The following is an 18,889-nucleotide window of genomic DNA, read 5'->3' as shown; positions in this document are numbered from 1 at the left end:
TATACACATATATATATATTCCCTCTCTCTATCCATCTATCTATCTGTCTCTCTCTCTTTCTCTCCCTCTCTTCTGGCACTCCCATGATGTGAAAGTTAATATGCTTGAAGTTTTCCCAGAAGCTCCTCATACTATTATATTTTTTGGATTCTTTTTTCTTTTTGCTGTTCTAATTGGTTTTTTTTGCTTCTACTTCCTTATCTTCCAAATATCTGATTTGATCCTCTTCTTTACTCCATTATTGATTCCCTATAATGTGTTCATTTTACTTAATGTATTCTTAATTTCTGACTGTTGGGTTTTTTTTTTAATGTTTTCTAGTTCCATTTTTATGTTTCCTATCTCTCTGTTGAAGTTCTCACTAAATTCATCTATTCTTCCCCTATGTTAATTGGGCATACTTATAACCAGTGTTTTGAACTCTGCATCTAGTAGATTACTTATCTCCTTTTTTTTTTTTTTTTTTTTAGTTCTTTTTCTGGAGTTTTACTCTGTTCTTTTGAGACATGTTTCTTTGTCTCCTCATTTTGGCAGCTTCCCTGTGCTTGTTTTTATGTGTTAGGAAGAGCTGCTACATCTCCCATGTTTGGTAGAGTGGCCTTAATAGTAGGTGTTCTGTAGGGTCCACTGGCACAGACTCCCCAATCATCCAAGCTGGGCACTTCAGGTGTACCCCCCTGTGTGGACTATGCATACCTTCCTCTTGTAATTGAGCCTTGATTGCTATTGGCACATCAATGGGAGGGATTTACTCCCAGGGCAAATAGTTGTAAGGACTGGCCTTGACCACAGAGGAGGATCTGCTGTGCAGGAGCTCACCCTATGAAACAGGACTTATTTCAGCAGGGCTCTGGTACCTTCTGAATCTGCCCCTTCATTGTGTCACTTGTGGATGTGATTGGGTTGTGCTCTGACTTGATCTGAAGCTGTCCACTGGGTAAGCTGGCTCTGGGACTTCCTAAGAGGTGCAAGCCAAGGTCAACCACCACCTGTGTTCTGCAAGGGCCATCTGGCATGAGCTACAGACTAATCTGCAGATGGCTGCTACTTGTGCTGGGCTTAGAGATGCCCAGAAGAGGCCAAGCTGTGAACCATGGCTAGTTGCCACTAGTTCCACTCCTGGGGTCACTTGGTGAGAGATATGGGACACACCAAGGCCAGATGCTACTTGTTTGAGAGATTTTAGGGAAGTTTGAAGCATGAGCCAAGACAGGCCATTCGTATGGAAAAGTCACTGGAAACAGCTGGGATAGGCCCACAGGTTGGGTGGGGCAGCATTTCAGGGAATTACCAGGGCTGATCAAAAAGTGTAGCCAGGTTGATGGAGACTCACATATGGCACCCGCCTATCAGTTCTATGGAGGCAGACCTCAGAAAAGGAACCATGGCCTCTGTCAGCACTTCTGTCTGGGAAAAAGCTGCCCCTCCAGCTCTTGCCCTGATGCCAGATAATTCCATTCCTCTCCATATGTCCCTGGTGCCTTTCAAGCTGCTGCCCCAGTGCTAGAACTCAGAGGGAGCAAGTCAATGTGCAAGCCCTTTGAGACAAACTGCCTGGGACAGCACTCTATCTCACTCAGCTACAATATCTGCTGGTTTTCACAGCCAGAAATTATGGGGACTTCTCTTCCTGGCACTGGAAGCTCGGTGTGGGGGGCCTTAGTGTGGGGCTGGGACCCTTCCCTCATCAGCGGGGATTTCTGAAGCCGAGACATCCCTCCTGATTTTTATCCACCACATGTGGGTGTGGGACCATCCCAGTCAATGTGTCCCCTCCTACCAGTCTCAATGTGGTTTCTTCTTTATATCCCTAGTTATGGTTCAGCTAGTTTTCAGGTGGTTCTGAATAATGGTTGCTCTTTAGTTTAGTTATGATTTTGATGTGGTTGTCCCTGTTGTTATTTTCTATTTTTCCTATTTATTTCATAGCACTTATCATGGATCCTAACACTTCGTTGATATATGTGATGTTTTCTAATCATTGACATCATTGAATACTCCCCACTTGTTGAAACTCTATTTCTTATACTTTCTCTTCTGGTTTTCTTTCAACTTACTGGCTATTCTGTCTCATTCTCTCTCTCAGCCTCCTCTTCTGCCACTACTTTAAACTTTGGTGTGTCCTAAAATGTCTGCCCTTGGTTCTCTGCTCTTCTCACTTTGTAATTTCCTCAATGGCATTACTTGCATCCATGGCTTTAGCCACGACAGTGGGCAGTATAACATGGTAATTAAGAGCTTTTGCTCAACAAGTAGTAAGGGTCTCCTCTAGGTTAGCTACTATTTTAGATACTGGAAATACAGTCTAGATGATATAGTCCTGGACCTCAGAAAGCTTACATTTTAGTAGATGAGGCAAAAAAAAAAAAAAAAGCTAATCAAATCTATAATAATCTATACTAATAAAAGCCTAGGTGGCCCTTGTGCCCGCATGTCATCACAAGATGGCTGCCACAAGATGGCCGGCAGGGGAGGGCAGTTGTGGGCGATCAGGTCGGCAGGGGAGGGTAGTTGGGGGCAACCAGGCTAGCAGGGGAGGGCAGTTGGGGGTGACCAGGCCAGCAGGGGAGGGCAGTTGGGGGCCATCAAGCTATTGGGGGCAATTGGGCTGGCAGAGGAGCAGTTAGGTGTCAATCAGGCCAGCAGGAGCGGTTAGGGGGCGATCAGGCAGGCAGACAGGCAAGTGATTAGGAGCCAGCAGTCCCGAATTGTGAGAGGGATGTCCCAGATTGGAGAGGGTGCTGGGCTGAGGGACACCCCCCTCCAGTGTGCGAATTTCATGCACCGGGTCTCTAGTAAAAGCATAATATGCTAACTAGACCGGACGTCCTTCGGATGAAGCCGGGACTGTGAGGGAAGCCCAGGTCCCAGGTGCCTGCCGGCGGCTGGAGGGAAGGAAGCCTGGGTCCCAGGTGCCAGAGGGATGCCGGTGCTGGTAGCCGGGGGGAAGGAAGGCCTACTCTTGCACGAATTTCGAGCATCGGGCCTCTAGTAAATAATATAATGATAGGTAGGAATGGGTGCAATGTAGATAAAACAGGGCATGAAAGTGATAGGGAGGCAAGTAGATAGCATGTTGTTGATCACAGAGGACCTCTCTGAGGAAGTGGCATGGAAGATCTGAAGAAAATGAGAGAATAAGCCATGAGAAGAGGTGGAGGGAGGGAGAGTATTTCAGGTCATTGAAGAGTACTGGGAATCAGCTTGGCAAGTTTGCGGAAAATTAAAACGTCCAGTGTGGTGTGAGAAGAGGAGCAGTGCAGGGGTGGAGCAGGGTGATACAGGACTTCATAGGTTATAGTAAGAAGTTGGATTTTTTTTTTATTTTTATTTTTTTTAGGGTCTTCGGTAAAGGGCCTTCCGGTAAAAGCCGGAAGACCTGCTGGACAAATTCAAAAAGAGCTATAAGCAAGAAGTTGGGATTTTATTCTAATTGTGACAGGGAGCCTTTGAGCAGGGAAATTATCTGATTTAGCATTTGGAATTGGAGATAGTCAATTCCAGTCTTATTTATCATGTGGCTTTAATAGAAGCAGTCACATTTAGCCTTTTCTTTGTCAAAACTATTTATTTGCCAAGTCATACAAATGGAATACAAGTGGCATTCATCCCTGAGACATTGTGACTTCGTGACATACCTTTCCTGAAAATTTAAATGAAGTTCAATTAATTTTAGAGTTAAAAACAGTACTTGAAAAAAAAATTTGCCCGGCAGGCATTGCTCAGTGGTTGAGCATCAACCTATGAAACAGGAAGTCATAGTTTGATTCCCAGTCGAGGCACATGCCCAGGTTGTGGGCTCGATCACCAGAGTGGTTGTGCAAGAGGCAGCGAGTCAGAGATTCTCATCACTGATGTTTCTCATATATTTTTATTGATTTCAGAGAGGAAGGGAGAGAGAGAAAAACAGCAGTGATGAGAGAGAATCATTGACCTGCTGTCTCCTGCATGCCCCACACTGGGGATCGAGCCCGCAACCCGGCATGTGCCCTTACTGGGAATAGTTCATGGGTTGATGCTCAACCACTGAGCCATACCCAACCGGGCTAAACAGTACTTTTTTTAAAAAAATATTTTTATCTGTATTTGATGTATGTAGTAACTACTTTCTATTGCATAGATGATCACCCTCTGTGCCCCCCCCACTACCACCCCCACTTCTCTTCCATGCCAGGAAAGAGTTGATTGTAGTTTCATAGCATTTTTCTAGTAATTTTTATACCATTGTGAATTTCTTGTTTTGTGGCTTGTATATGGATGGTTTCTTAGGGGTTTTTGTTTGTGTTTTGACTCATCAAATTTTAAGAGACCAGCAGCAGATTTTATCTGCTACTAGTAAATATGAAGATGTTTGGAATTGATAACATGAGACAAGGATAGATACATAAAAATCAAAAAATTTAAATACCGATTTTTCTTTTTTTCTATCAAATTTATAATTTGGCACTGAACTAATGTTTCTCTTACCATCTCAAACTAGAGTCATACCAAATTTGGTCTTCTTTCTAATCTTGCTTTTTAACAGCCATTGTATAAATATACTGAACTTTTGTTTTTTTAATTGTTTTTGCTAAAACCTCTGGGACTATACATGCATAGTTGGGAGAAAGAGAAAATAGAGAATGTGTGGGAACAACTCCTACATGGGCTGGCTCTTGATAGGTGCTAGGAGAATGATGGCAATAAAAGGCATGTGCTGCTGTCACCATTACCAACATTGACTTATATTATTTGAACAATTTTCAAAATGATTTCACATTGTGTGTTCACTTACTTCACCTGATAGTCCTATGAAGTAAGTAGGGTCAACATTATTTTGTGTGTGTACAGATAAAGAATCTTGTGCTCATCAATACAAATAAATGGTAAAGGGCTGGTTCTATAAACCAGGGTCATCTTCTAGTCCATCACTGTTTCCATTGTAAAGAAATGCTACCTTAATAATAAAGTATGGTTTGGGATAAAGACTGTGCTTCTAAACACTAATCCAAAACCCTGAGGTCATGTGGCAAGTTAGTGTAGTAGAAAGGATTGTGTACAAGAGCTAATTGATGAATGGGATGTCTTATATAAGTGAGCACAAGAAGGGAAAGAAAATGGACAACATGGGGCAACAACAAAGTTGTCCCCTTCTGGACCCTTGACTTTAGGGATGTCCAATGTAATATTATTTTAATAACTAAAACATTTTCTCAGTATTAGATAAAAGGATCATAGTAAGCATTTAATAATAATTTAGACAGCTGTCATATTTCATTGATCCTGACGCGTTATCAATCATAAGAAGCACCATTCTTTTATGTACCACTAAGAAAAAAACAAAACCACACAATGTCAAATAGACTGTGAATCAATTCTTTCTTATTAGACAAAATGTTTCTTTGTAACTGCATAGAACAAATATTTCTTCTTCAAATTTTTTGAATGGTTTGTTGACTGAAACATTGAGGAGTTGCAATGTCCAGTCATTCTACCAAGAATAACAAGTTCACCCATGCGCAGGCCATAACTGCTATATCACTGTCACTTATTCAAGTAATAGAGACAAGAAGATGCCTTTGATTATAAAACACATCAGTTTCAGAGTTGCACATTTTAACACCATTAGAATCAATGAAATATAAAATAATTTTTATTATTTTTCTAATAATAAAATATTTATTATCAGCCTGTTGATTGCTTAGCAGCTAAAGGCAAAAGTGGTTCCTGTCTTAGTGAAGCTTAGTTGGGGACACAGATAAGAAATGCATTAACAATCAAACCTACTTATTTTTGGAGGTAAGGAATGACGAGAGAATACTTCTTTGAGAAGACAATAATTAAGTTTAAGACTTACAGGTTGAGAGAGAGGCAAGCATGGAAATCGTGAAGAGCGTTCCCAGCAGAGAGGAGCAGAATCTGTGTATAAATACCCTGAGGAAGGAAGAACTTGATGTATTCCAGAAATTCAAAGAATGATCATGTGGCTTGACCAGAGTGTTCTGCACATAGCTAGTTCTTTGAATTTAAACTAAAATATCTCCCAGTTTGGGTTTAGAAGAATGTCTTGCCAAATATGGATGGTCACAGTGTTAAAGTTCATAAGGCACATTTAATCTTTTCATTAAATGCCTTCTGAGGACTAGAATTACTTTCAAGCAAAATCTTTTATTTTAAATCAGTACTCCATAAAAGTATTTGATGTTGATGAAGTTATAACCATATAATTATATACAGTTGTTCCTCATTATGCATGGATTCCATGTTTACAATTTTGCCTACTTGCTAAAATGTATGTGTAACTTCAAAATCACTTTCACGATCGTTCAGAGTGGCAAAAAATTAGAGGTACACCCAACATACATGTTTGCTCTGAGTTCGAATAAGGTGGCCCTCTGCCTTGTTATTTCAACTCTCATATTGTAAACAAGTGTCATTTTCAAGGTCTATTTAATGCCACATTTTTCATATTTTTTGCTTTTTGTTGGTGATTGTGCTGTTTAAAATGACCCCCAAGCACAATGCTTAAGTGCTGACTAATGTTCCTAAGTGTAGGAAGGTTGAGAAGTGCCTTACAGAGAAAATACGTGTTAGATAAGCTTCATTCTGACATGATATAGTGCTGTTGGGCATGAGTTCTATGCTAATTAATCAACAATATATATTAAATGAGGTGTCTTTAAACAGAAACACACATAAAATGTTATGTATTGATCTGCTAACAAAAAAATGTTTGATCAAAGCCTCATAAGAACCTTTCCCTTAGAAGCAGTGGTTCCATTTTCACTAGTTTTGTGGTAATTTTATAAGGACACAACCACCACAAATAACACGAATTCCACTGTACATGTATATGATGTGAATAGATCGTTAATATGTTGCTGTGTAGTAAGCCATCTAAACATTTAGTGGCTTAAAACAGCAACTATTAGCTCACAATTCTGTGAGTCGGCATTTTGGATTGGCTCAGCTGTGCGATTCTTCTGCTGGACATGGCTGGGCTTGGTTATACATTTGTGATCAGCTGCTAATCAGTGGCCTCATTCATATGTCTGATGATCCAGCAGGTTCACTTGGCTCACTCATGCGAGGGCAGTTGCAAGTTGCTCCAAAGCAGCAAGAGGGCAAGCCCCAGGATGCAAGTGGTTTTCAAGCCTCTGCTTATGTCAGGTTCACCAACTCTGACCCATCAGGTACAGGGTCACCTAAGTGCAAGTAGGCTCACCTTTAAGAGCAGCCCACAGAAAGGGCATAGGTGCAGGGAGGGGAAGAATTTTTATTCTTTTTGTACAGTCTAACTCATACATTAAGCACTTTGCTGAATTCTTTGCATCATTTGCCTTACTATTATTCAAAAACCGAAGAGGCAGTACTGTCTGTTAACCCAAATTGGCATAAAGGGAAATTGAAGTTCAGAAAGATTAAGCAACTGCATAGCCAGTAAAGGCAGGTCACACGTGTCTGTGTGATTACAAAGTTTTTATTTTTTCTGTATTATTTTGCCTTCTGATAGATTAATGGCTAATTTGCCAAATTTGTCTCATTCTGGGAACAAAACAAACAAACAAACAAAAATAGCAGTAAGATTAGTTTCACAAATTCCATTGTCTCTTAGAAAAGAAACCATGTCCTGTGCAAAGTCTTACTGTTGTAGTAAGTTTAAGAAAATCATGGTAATAGTGATTTGTGAGTGTGTGGTACTTGATTATGAATTTGGTTTTCACAAAGGGCTTACATCCTGGATGTGGAATCTTAGTTGTAATCGAATTTATCCTGAAAGACTTAAAGGAAGATGATTAAAATATTAGAGATATTGACATTGTCTGACGAGATCTCCTTGTATTTATTTCTTTTTTAAAAATCCACAGTATTACCATAGCCTGGCCCTATTATGCTATTGTAATCATAGTTGAACTGAGAAGGGTGATTAACGATAGCAATTTATTGTATCTGAGGAGGAGAGAAAATAGGAGATGTTGTCGTTATCATAAATCATATCATAAATAACCCAAAAGAAGCACTCAGAATGCTTGTGTGGTGTCAGCAGCCGGCCCTTTCAGGCACGTTAGCCCAGGATGTAGCCATAGAAACCCCAAAGTCATATTGTTATCTTACTCTTGCTGCAGTTATGTGATACAACAGTATTAACATATAGATTAGGCCATTTATAATACTAGGTGTCATTTCAGGTTGGCTTGCTTATATAGCATTTTAGTTTTTTATTGTGCAGAATGTTAGTGAAGTAGTGCTTTTTTACAGGTCAGTGTGTATATAAGTATTATAACACATCTTCATCCTGCTATTAATTTATTGTGTTATTCATTGCTTGTACTGTATGGATTGTCATTGCCTAATTGTCATGTCTTCGCTAGTAATTTCTTTTTTTTTAAGTAAATAGGCTTGTTTAAAAAATACTACTCACTTTTGCACATTGAATTGTGTTTTAAGGGTCTAATTACTGTTACATTATAGACAGGATGATTTAAAATATATTTTACGAGGGAACGTAGATGGGATTTTTAAAAATTTAGCCTCATTTGGAACTCAAAGATTAAATGTTGAAATGGATTAAGATTATTTTTATATTGTTCCCATTCCTGTCTTTTCCAGGCACCCAGTGTCTGCCCATCTTCCAACTGCCCTAGACCTTCCCTCCTCACAGCAGCTTTCCACCTGAGTATTACCCTCCTGGCAGTACCCTGTGTTCCAGACCCTTTTAATCCTTAGCATTCCTTCAAATTACAAATTATGTTTCATTTTCTTAGAGTTTCCTTTCTCAAAAAGTAAGAAAGTGTCATTCATTTTTTTAGCTTTATGGCCTTAAATATATTTTGGTGGCAGACTTTTAAAGATCTCTCTTTATCCAAGACATAAATCAAGTGGTCAGAATGCCAAGTGTTGTTGCATGTAGTCAGTGAGATATTTAGGAGCAGAAATAGCTCCATCATGCCCTTTGGGACATCCCACATGCATGGTCAACTGCATGTAGAGATGGCCCTAATAGTGAAGATCTTCAGCTCTTAGAAGTAGGAGATCAGATGTCAATACTTACAGTTATAGATGGAGAAAACTTAAGTCTGGAAGCGTAGTGTGCTGTGCTAGGTTGCATCATCGCACTGGTAGCAGAACTTAAATGTAATTTCAGTCCAGCTCCCTTTCTAGTTGACATTGTGATTTCTGTCTTACATGTCCCTGGATATGGCCACATGTGTACCTTGTACCTATCCCTGCCACAGCACTTAAACTGATAGCCACAACATGTGGTAAATTCTTAAGGATAGTAAATCATGTCTCATTCGACTTTATTTTCCTATGATCTATCATAGTGCTTGCCACAGTGGTATTCAGAAGACACTCAGTGGGTGGGTGGGTGGATGGATGGACAGACGGACGGGTGAATGAGTGAGGAGTGAATAAATGAGCATTAGTAGTATTGATTCACTTTAAAGAATTGGTTATAGTAACTATATCTAATAATCCAGACAAGTGGAATGGTATTTTTGAACAAAATATTTTAATGTTTTTAAAATTGATTTTAGAGAGAGAGGAAGGGAGATAGAAACATCAATGAGAGAGAGACATCGGTTGGCTGCCTCCGGCACACACCCCACTGGGGATCGAGCCCACAACCCGGGCATGTGCCCTGAATTGAACTATGACCTCCTGAGCCACACCAGCTGGGCACAAAATATATATTTTAAATGAATCCTTTCATACTTGTTAATAAAAGAGGACTCTGTTATAAAAACAGTGGGATGCATAAACTAACAGGAAAATAGGAAAATTTGTCATCATTTGCTAGAAATTAATTTCTGCACATGTATTTCAAAAAAAAAACCAGAAGAAACTTTATTTTAAATACACTTAATTTTGAATGAAATATAGGCAGATAGCATTTTATTGTCCCAATATTTAAGGTTTAAAAACACAAGTATATTTGCTGCTTAATTTAAGATCATGCCACTGAATTTTAAAGTTGCACTCATCTGTGCAGTTAATGAGATAAAAAGCTTTCATGCCATATGCAAGCAATTTCTTTTTTCCCCCTAATGTCCATGAGCTTTTTAGATTATAGTGTTTCTTTAAAGGCACTTACTATTCTAGTTAAAAAGATATTTTGTTCTAAGTCAATATTTACAGTAGCTTAAAATGAACCCCTAAAACCTTTTGGTGTGTTCAGACCTTATTGCCTTGTTTTGTTTTTGTTCGGGAAGTTTGGCGAAGAAGCATGTTTTTCTCATTACTCCTTTGGGGATATAGCTGTGTGAATATTTATTTGTGTCATTAATGAAGGAAAATTAGAATGGGCTTTGTAGTGTCTCCCTCTCCCATCAACATCTATGAAGTTTTTAAAAGATGTACGTTAATATGGATCCATTTTATTTCTTATATGTCATTTTAAAAGAATTGTTCTGCAGTCACACACTAAATGAAAATGTTAATTTGGTGAACCTGGGTGTAGGGTGTTCATGAGTTCTTGTAGTATTCTTTCTTACACCTTTTTCTATATGCTTGAAATTATGTGAAATTAAAAAGTTAAATAATTTTATGATCAAATATTGACTTGGAATCATGGATTGTTTACTTTAGAGATCATCTCTGTCTTCCCCCTCTTTCTTAAGTTATTCTACCTGTGATAAATTTGTGCTCAGTCATTTCTGTTATTGCACATATTTTCCCCTTTTTGACAATTGAGAAAACGTACTAGATATGCAAAATCATTTGGCAAAGTGAAGTTATTTATTTAAAAAAAAGAATGAAGTTACTTCTTAATGTAGCAGCATTTTTCTTTTATTGAATTATAACATTCATATTTTAGTTAATTTATATGACAAATAAATTTGTTGATGGTGGACATGATCCTCTACCAGGAAGCAGGAAGTTAACTTTTTTTGTTTTTACAGTAGGGGTTCCTACACTGCTTTAAGGTTCTTTGTATGTTTTTGTTTGGTGGTGGAGTCTTCTTTTTCCTCCTAGAAATAAAGAAGTTACATCATAATTTATGGTATTTTTTTATTTTTATTTTTTGGTGAATGACAGTGCTAATAATCACTTATAGCAAATAGAATGTCAAAAGTCTTATCATTGTTAACTTTGGCCAAATTTTAACACAAGCAGAAAAGGGAACACTTTTTGTAAATAATTTCTTACTATACCTTTAGCAGCATGAGCATTAACCCTTATCCAGCTTTCCTTACTACAATGTCTGTTATCCTACAAAGTCTCCCAGCAGCTCCAGACTGTTCATCACAGGGAGAGTTATTAGGACAGATGGCTAAGGTGATAGCCATCTCCACCTGCAGATGCTAATTCTGGACTTGCGCTCTTTTATTCGGTTTGCAAGAGATTGGAGTTAGGAGAGGGTATTTTTGTTTGTTTTGTTTTTTAGTCTTCTCAAAAAAGGATTCCAAGGTTATGTTTATTTTACAATGTATATCTCTATTATTGACCAGTATTATTTAATAGTTTGAATAGTTGTTGAACTCTACTAATGAATTTTCACTGTACTTTCAAGGTATATGATGCTAATGTGCTCATCTTCTAGATCAATGAAGTAAAGCACTAAGAAGATGAGACACTTGTTTAAAATCTCACAACTAGTAGTTTTCCTTGAATTTATTTTCCCTCCAACATTTGTTTATGGCATAAATACAGAGCAGTATTTTCCTTCCAGTTTCCAAATATTGAAATAGTAGAAAATGAGTTAGTTCTGTGGAAATAAACACCTTTAAAATACTCATATAAGAATGTCACATTTCTGACTTTGGAACACAGCTTTTATTCTAATATCTATATTTGTGTTAAATTAGAAAGAGCTTATGACCCATATTTTCTTTTTTGGTAATTTTTAAAAATGGTCTTTATTATGAAAGTATTACAGATTTCCTCTCTGGGTTTTTGTTGTTGTTTTTCCCATTGACCCCCCAACTCATATTTTCCTTCTTTTTTTTTTTTTTTTTTTTTTGCTGATTTGAGAGAAAGATATCAGTTTGTTGTTCCACTTATTTATGCATTCATTGGTTGATTTCTTATATCTTTCCTGACTGGGGATTAAGCTACAACCCTGGCACACCAACCAACCAAGCCACCTTTATGTAATAATGTGTCAAGATCAAATATCTTGTAATATTAAACTTCTGTTAACCAAATTTTGTGCTATTTTATGGTAAAACTCTTTTGAGTATAGGAGAATCTTAAAACTTTTAGGATATTTTACAGATTATTGGTAAATGGTGCTTATAATACACATTAACACAAAGAATGCTTTACTATCCTAGTTAAAAAGAATAGTAAACTGTTATCAAACTGAAACTAACCTTCAAGTTGGGGTTTGGGTGATCATAAAGGATAAATCATTCAATTGTCATCGTATGTTTATCTTATTCCAAACTTAGAACATAGAATTAAAATTATTCATGTAATGAAAAGCCAGAAAGGCATTTGTATAATCACCAATTAAGTCTGTTTTTGAGCAGAGTTGTATTCATTTGTTGAAATTTTGTGGTATTTTAAAAATTAAAATATATTCACTCGAATGGAAAACTTTCATACCAAGAGAATGAATTAGTAAGCATAGTATAATTTTACAACAGTGAAAATGAATAACTACAGCTACCTGCATCAACATGGGTGAATCTTAGAAACATATGTTGGGTGAAAAAAAGCTAAAGAACATTGTAGTATGATACCAATTATAAAGAGTTCAAAAAGAAGCAAACTAGATACAAATATGTAAAGGAACAAGGGAATGATGAATATAAAAATCACGTCAGTAGTTATTTGGGGGTGAGAGTGGAAAGAGCAAAGGATGAATCAGAAAACAAAAGAGTTCCAATGACATTGCTACTGTTCTGTTTACAAAGTTAGGTGGCAACGTCACAGGTATTCATTCATTATTATGCTGTATGCCTTCCATGTACATTGCTTCTACTGTCTGGTATGTATCAGATAATTTCTAATTCAGAAATTTGTTGTAAATATCTCCACACTTTTCCTGTTCTTATTAAAGTTTAAGGCTTTCTCTTCCAGCACAATTATTTTTTCATCCTGATGAATTTTGATGCTACAATTGAAGCTTTCTTATAAAATCTTTAAACATAAAAGTAATTGTAAATTAAACTAACCAAAATAAGAAACATTTGTATATTAAGAATTCCTAAAATCAGCACTGGTAGTAATTTAGCTTTACAATTCATTTATATTCTTCTAACCATGTAAAGCTTATAGATGCATATAAGTTAGCAGCAGGGACTTGAAGTAAACAAAAAATGAAAATAAACAATAAAAATAATAGAAACAGACTAACCCCTCCTGGCTGGTAGAGACCCACTTTGAATCAAGCTTTATGTTTTTGTTTCAGCTTTCTTTTTTCATTTAAATGACAACCACCACCATTCTTTTTTTCTGAGGTATGTTAACTCCAAATTCCAAGTGAACCAATCTGTTTTCTGAAGTATTTGCAGGAAAGTGGTACAGTTTTTCCTAGCCCAGACTACATACCTCCTTCAGTTCTAATGCCCATCTGGTGGTCATCTTGCCAGTTTCAATTTGAAAGAATCTTACACTAGTAAAATAATACACTGTGTAGAAAACTCAGATTTTCAAGTTGTCCTACCTATAAAACAAACCTTCCATCTGGTAGACCTAGTACTGTCTTACTAGTAGTTCCAGGAGTTCCCTTTCAAGGGACTGATTCTATTAGAGCAGTTTCCTTTTGCTTTCCCAGGCATCCACCAGGGAGATCTTTATCCAGATTAGCCTCCAGAGTGAGAAGAACAAGGTGCACTCTAACATATTCTGAAGGTCTGCTATGCTGCCTATTGAAACCTTCCTCCTTCTTCCTTCTCTGTTTATTTTCTGTTTCTGTTAAGGACTGCATTTCTCACTCAACAGGGCTCAAACCTTGAAATTGTGTTTGAATTCTTCCTACACTCTTACACCTAATCATTTATCAGATTCTATTCATTCCATATTCAAAGTATCATCTGCTTCTACTGCTTCCTACTCATTACCACTATTTTATATCAGACCCTTATTGTCACTTACCTGCATCATTTCAGTAACCCCTAACTTATCACTTCTCCATTACTATCTGTTACTTCCCATCCATCATATATGTTCCTGCCAAAATAATTTTTGCCAACAGGTACCCTGGTTATTTTTCTCCCTTATCTAAAAATCTTCACTAAGTCCAAACTACCAGTAGAATAAAGATTATTTCGTTTTTCTGGAATTCAAAACTTCTGGGATCTAGATACAACCTTAGTAAACTTATTTCTGCTATTCATCTCGCACCCTTCTTTCCAGACAAATTATTCCCACACACTTCCTAGGTTCACTTCCATCTGTTTGTCATCTGTTCTGTACTTCATCATTCCCAATAGCCAGAAATCCGAAATGCTGCATAATTAATTAGTTGAGTCTTCCCCAGACCTTTGACATTTCTTCTTTGAACTACTGTAGCACTTCATTGTCTTATGGTACTACTCACTTCTATGTGCTGTACACATACACTGTGTCCCCCTGCTAAACTACAAGTTCTCTTAGGTTATGATTTATTTTTTACTTATTCCAGTAGCTCTTTCAGACTTTATCATGTATTATGCGTGGTATATGCTTAGTTAATAGGTATAGAAAGAAATAATCCGATCTAACAGCAGCCCAGTCAAGTAGTCAGGGCAAGTAACATTAGCCCCTTTTGAAAGGTCAGGAAACAGGCTCAAAGAGGTTAAGAGATTGCCTAAGGCCTGTTGCTCTGTAGTGCCAGACCACCAGCTGATACACCATTTTTCTGATTCCACAGCCAATATGTATTTCACTGTACCACACTGCCTCTCGAGGTGGCTAGCATCAAGCAAGCAAAATAGAAGACATAAATAGTATATGAATTCTGTCCAAGTTGGAGGATTGCATTTTCAAAATCCAAGAATTAAACTTTGTTATAAAAGTCCTAAAAAATGTATGCATTTTTATCATTTATGAGGATAGTAGTCATATAATAACCACTATCTTGATTTTTAGAAGTGTTTATGTATGTTTGTTTTTGTGTGCATGTGTATGTATGTTTGTGTGTATGTGTACTTGTACATGTACACAAGAGGAAGAGGAAAAGAGAGAAACAGCATTTACTCAGGTTAGGAAAGAATTAATAAAAGGGAGCAGATGACAAACAGGAAATACTTAGCAAACACCAGAGTCCAAAAGTAGGGCCAAACGACTTGAAAAGAAAACAACTCTATCTGCTATCACTGATTTCCACTCTTCAAAGAATGACGGCATGCAAGTTTGGAAGATCCTTGAAAACGCAATCACTTTACTCTCTAAACAGTCAAAAATTTTTCTTCAAATCATGTTTATTTTTGCCTAGAAATCATTACTTTTATTTGTTACAGGTTTTTGGGGTTTTTTTTAATATTCCAATAACACTTTTTTTTTTCTCTTCCTTTACCAGAAGAAGAAGAAGAGCAGGTGCCCACTGATGGGGGAACATCAGCAGAAGCCATGCAAGTTCCCTTGGAAGAAGACGATGAACTGGAGGAGGAGGAAATTATTAATGATGAGAATTTCTTGGGGAAGAGACCGTTAGATAGCCCTGAAGTTGAAGAACTGCCTGCCATGAAGCGACCACGACTAATAAGCGCTAAAGGAGACACCCTGGATGTAGTATTATTGGAAGCTCGAGAACCACTCAGCTCAATCAATACCCAAAAAATTCCACCGATGCTTTCTCCAGTCCATGTACAGGACAGTGCAGATCTCGCTCCTCCATCGCCAGAGCCACCAATGTTAGCTCCAGTTGCAAAATCACAAATGCCAACCACAAAACCCTTAGAAACAAAGTCATATACACCCAAAACAAAGACTAAAACTAGTTCTCCAGGACAGAAGACTAAATCACCTAAAATGACTCAGTCACCAGCAATGGTCGGAAGTCCTATTAGGTCACCAAAAACTGTACCCAAAGAAAAGAAATCTCCTGGACGTTCTAAGAGCCCCAAAAGCCCCAAGAGTCCCAAGGTTATAACCAATATTCCCCAAGCACCAGTCAGACCTGAAACACCAAATAGGACTCCTTCAGCTACAATATGTGAAAAAATTAGTAAAGAGACCCTTCAGGTAAAACAAATACAAACACCCCCTGAGGCTGGGAAGCTGAACAATGAGAATCTGCTAAGAAAAGCTGTTGTGATCGACAAAACGATTGATGACTCTATTGATGCTGTGATTGCACGAGCTTGTGCTGAACGAGAGCCAGATCCTTTTGAGTTTTCTTCTGGATCAGAATCAGAAGGAGACATTTTTACCAGCCCTAAGCGAATTTCAAGTTCAGAATGTACAACTCCAAAAGCTTCCACTTCCTTGAATAATTTCACTAAGTTAGGGTCCACTCCTCTGCCTCTTTCAGGTGGAACATCAAGTTCTGATAATTCCTGGACAATGGATGCCTCCATCGATGAGGTTGTACGGAAAGCAAAAATGGGAACAGCTTCCAATGTGCCCCCCAGCTTTCCTTACCTCTCCTCTCCCTCAGTCTCTCCTCCCACACCCGAACCTCTGCACAAGCTGTATGAGGAGAAAACCAAATTGCCTTCCTCAGTGGACATCAAAAAGAAGTTGAAAAAGGAACTGAGAACAAAAATGAAAAAGAAAGAGAAGCAGAGAGATAGGGAACGGGAAAGAGACAAAAGCAAGGACAAGAGTAAAGAGAAGGATAAAATTAAAGACAAAGAGAAAGAAAAGGAGGCAAATAAGGAAGCCAAGTATCCATGGAAGGAATTCCTGAAAGATGAAGAGTCAGATCCCTATAAGTTTAAAATAAAAGAATTTGAAGAGGTTGATTCCAAAGTGAGATTGAAAGATGGACTTGTGAGAAAGGAGAAAGAAAAGCATAAAGATAAGAAGAAAGATAGAGAAAAGGGCAAAAAAGATAAAGATAAGCGAGACAAAGACAAAGTTAAAGATAAAGGTCGGGAAGAGAAAGTGAAAGTGGCACCAGCCCCCCTGGTACTGCCGCCCAAGGACATGGCTCTGCCCTTGTTCAGCCCCACGGGGGCCGTGAGGATCCCAGCCATGCTGCCCTCTTTGTCACCCATGCTTCCTGAAAAATTGTTTGAAGAAAAAGAGAAGCCTAAGGAGAAAGAAAGAAAAAGGGACAAAAAGGAGAAGAAGAAAAAGAAAGAGAAAGAGAAGGAAAAGGAGAAGAAAGAGAAGGAAAGGGAAAAAGAGAAGCGAGAGAGAGAGAAGAGAGAAAAAGAAAAGGAGAAACACAAGCATGAAAAAGTAAGCTGTTTCTCATTTTCAGCACTATCTGAACAAAGTCATATTGAAAAATACAGGTAAACAAAGCCAGCCATTTTATCTGTAATTTGGATGCAAATCACCCATAACTTAACTGGAAATATGTTTGTAATGGGGTTACAAAATTTATGTTTAATTTTAAAACCCATAAACTTGTAATCAAGCTCCCTGTGCACTGGAAAGTGTTAAAAATTCATAGCCTAAAAGGACTCTAATTACAGAGTATAAACTCTATTAACTGTACTATTCTCTGCCCGTTTTTAAGAGAAATCTGTAATCTTAAACTGTGAATAATATTTTTGTAATTATCAAGGCTACTACATACTATTTTGTACCCAAATATTAGGTACCAAAAAAAACAACAACCCAGCATTCGTTTTTCTAAGAGCATGAGAAACTATGGCTCTATTTTAAGAGGATAGCAAGGCCCGAGGAGTCCTTTCTTACTAATTTTCTTTTTCATGAGCCATTTTTGTAAGTATTTAAGGTTATGGCTGTCCACTACTTTCTGTAAAATCTATTATCCTTCTATTTTCTGCTTTAATAAGATTAGGGCATGTTTCTTAGTATCAAGGCTATCTAGCAGCCTGGATGGTGGGCAGAAAATAATTCCAAATATTTTATGATGTAAGTAAAGCAGGCTTTCATAGAGTATAGCCAAAGAAACTGATATACAACCTGTAGTTTTGTAGAAACTAGGACCTCAATTCTTTGGGCTCAGAATATGACCTTTAATGGCTTTGATTTTCAGCCCATGGTTGTTTGGATTATAGTAGTTGGTTGATTTGAAAAAAATTTTTTTTAACTTTCTTAAAAAGTATTCAAGTATTCATGGTACCAGATCCTTGGAGATCTTTTCCCTGCCTTCTAGAAGCAATCCTTCTTGAGGTTGACTACAAAATAATACACAGTGGTTTTTTTCCACATAATAAAATATGATGTATTTGACCTACAGCGGATCTATTACTAACACTTTTGCAATATTTTAAATTTCAAACTTAACTAGGAAAATTAGTTTAGCTAACATGAAGTGGGAACTCTCACATTTTTCTGCCTAACTTTATTCTTTCTCTAATAAATAGCCCTTGGCTATTATCTATCCTATATAATAAAAGGCTAATATGCAAATAGACTGAACAGCAGAACGACCGGTCGCTATGACGTGCACTGACCACCAGGGGGAAGACACTCAACATAGAAGCTGCCCCCTGGTGGTCAGTGCACTCCCACGGGGGAGCGCCACTCAGCCAGAAGCTGGGTTCACGGCTAGCAAGTGCAGCAGCGCTAAGGATGTCAGACATCCCTCGAGGGCGGGCGCAGGCTGGCTGAGGGACACCTCCCCAGTGCACGAATTTTGTGCACCAGGCCTCTAGTATATATATAAAAGACTAAGTGACTGTCTGACCGGTAGCTATGATGCACAATGACCACCAGGGGGCAGATGCTCAACACAGGAGCTGCCGAGCTGCAGTGACTTGGCAGCGGTGGTTCTCGAGTGACACACCCTGGAACCAGTGAGGAGTCCCGCCCCCAGGATCAGCGGAGCCGAGAGGCTTCCCGGCCCCGGGATCAGCGGAGCCGAGAGGCCTCCCGGCCCCAGGATCAGCGGAG

General features: G+C 38.2%; 1 protein-coding gene and 1 non-coding gene across 2 annotated transcripts in view; one reads left to right on the top strand and one right to left on the bottom strand.

Annotated features, from left to right (window-relative positions):
• The window catches only part of TAF3 (TATA-box binding protein associated factor 3), a 186,706-nt gene that overhangs the window by 119,509 nt on the left and 48,308 nt on the right, over nt 1–18,889 (top strand). The window contains exon 3 of the mRNA XM_006088402.3: nt 15,432–17,260. Coding sequence (XP_006088464.1) covers nt 15,432–17,260 — 1,829 coding nt within the window. The remainder of the gene's footprint in view (nt 1–15,431; nt 17,261–18,889) is intronic.
• On the bottom strand, nt 3,353–3,415 carry LOC111825950. Its single transcript, XR_002829181.1, has one exon. It is a non-coding gene; the product is annotated as a U7 small nuclear RNA (small nuclear RNA).

This window comes from Myotis lucifugus, unplaced genomic scaffold (assembly GCF_000147115.1).
Source record: "Myotis lucifugus unplaced genomic scaffold, Myoluc2.0 scaffold_47, whole genome shotgun sequence".
Taxonomy (NCBI): domain Eukaryota; kingdom Metazoa; phylum Chordata; class Mammalia; order Chiroptera; family Vespertilionidae; genus Myotis; species Myotis lucifugus.
This window is presented reverse-complemented; position numbering and strand designations above follow the sequence as displayed.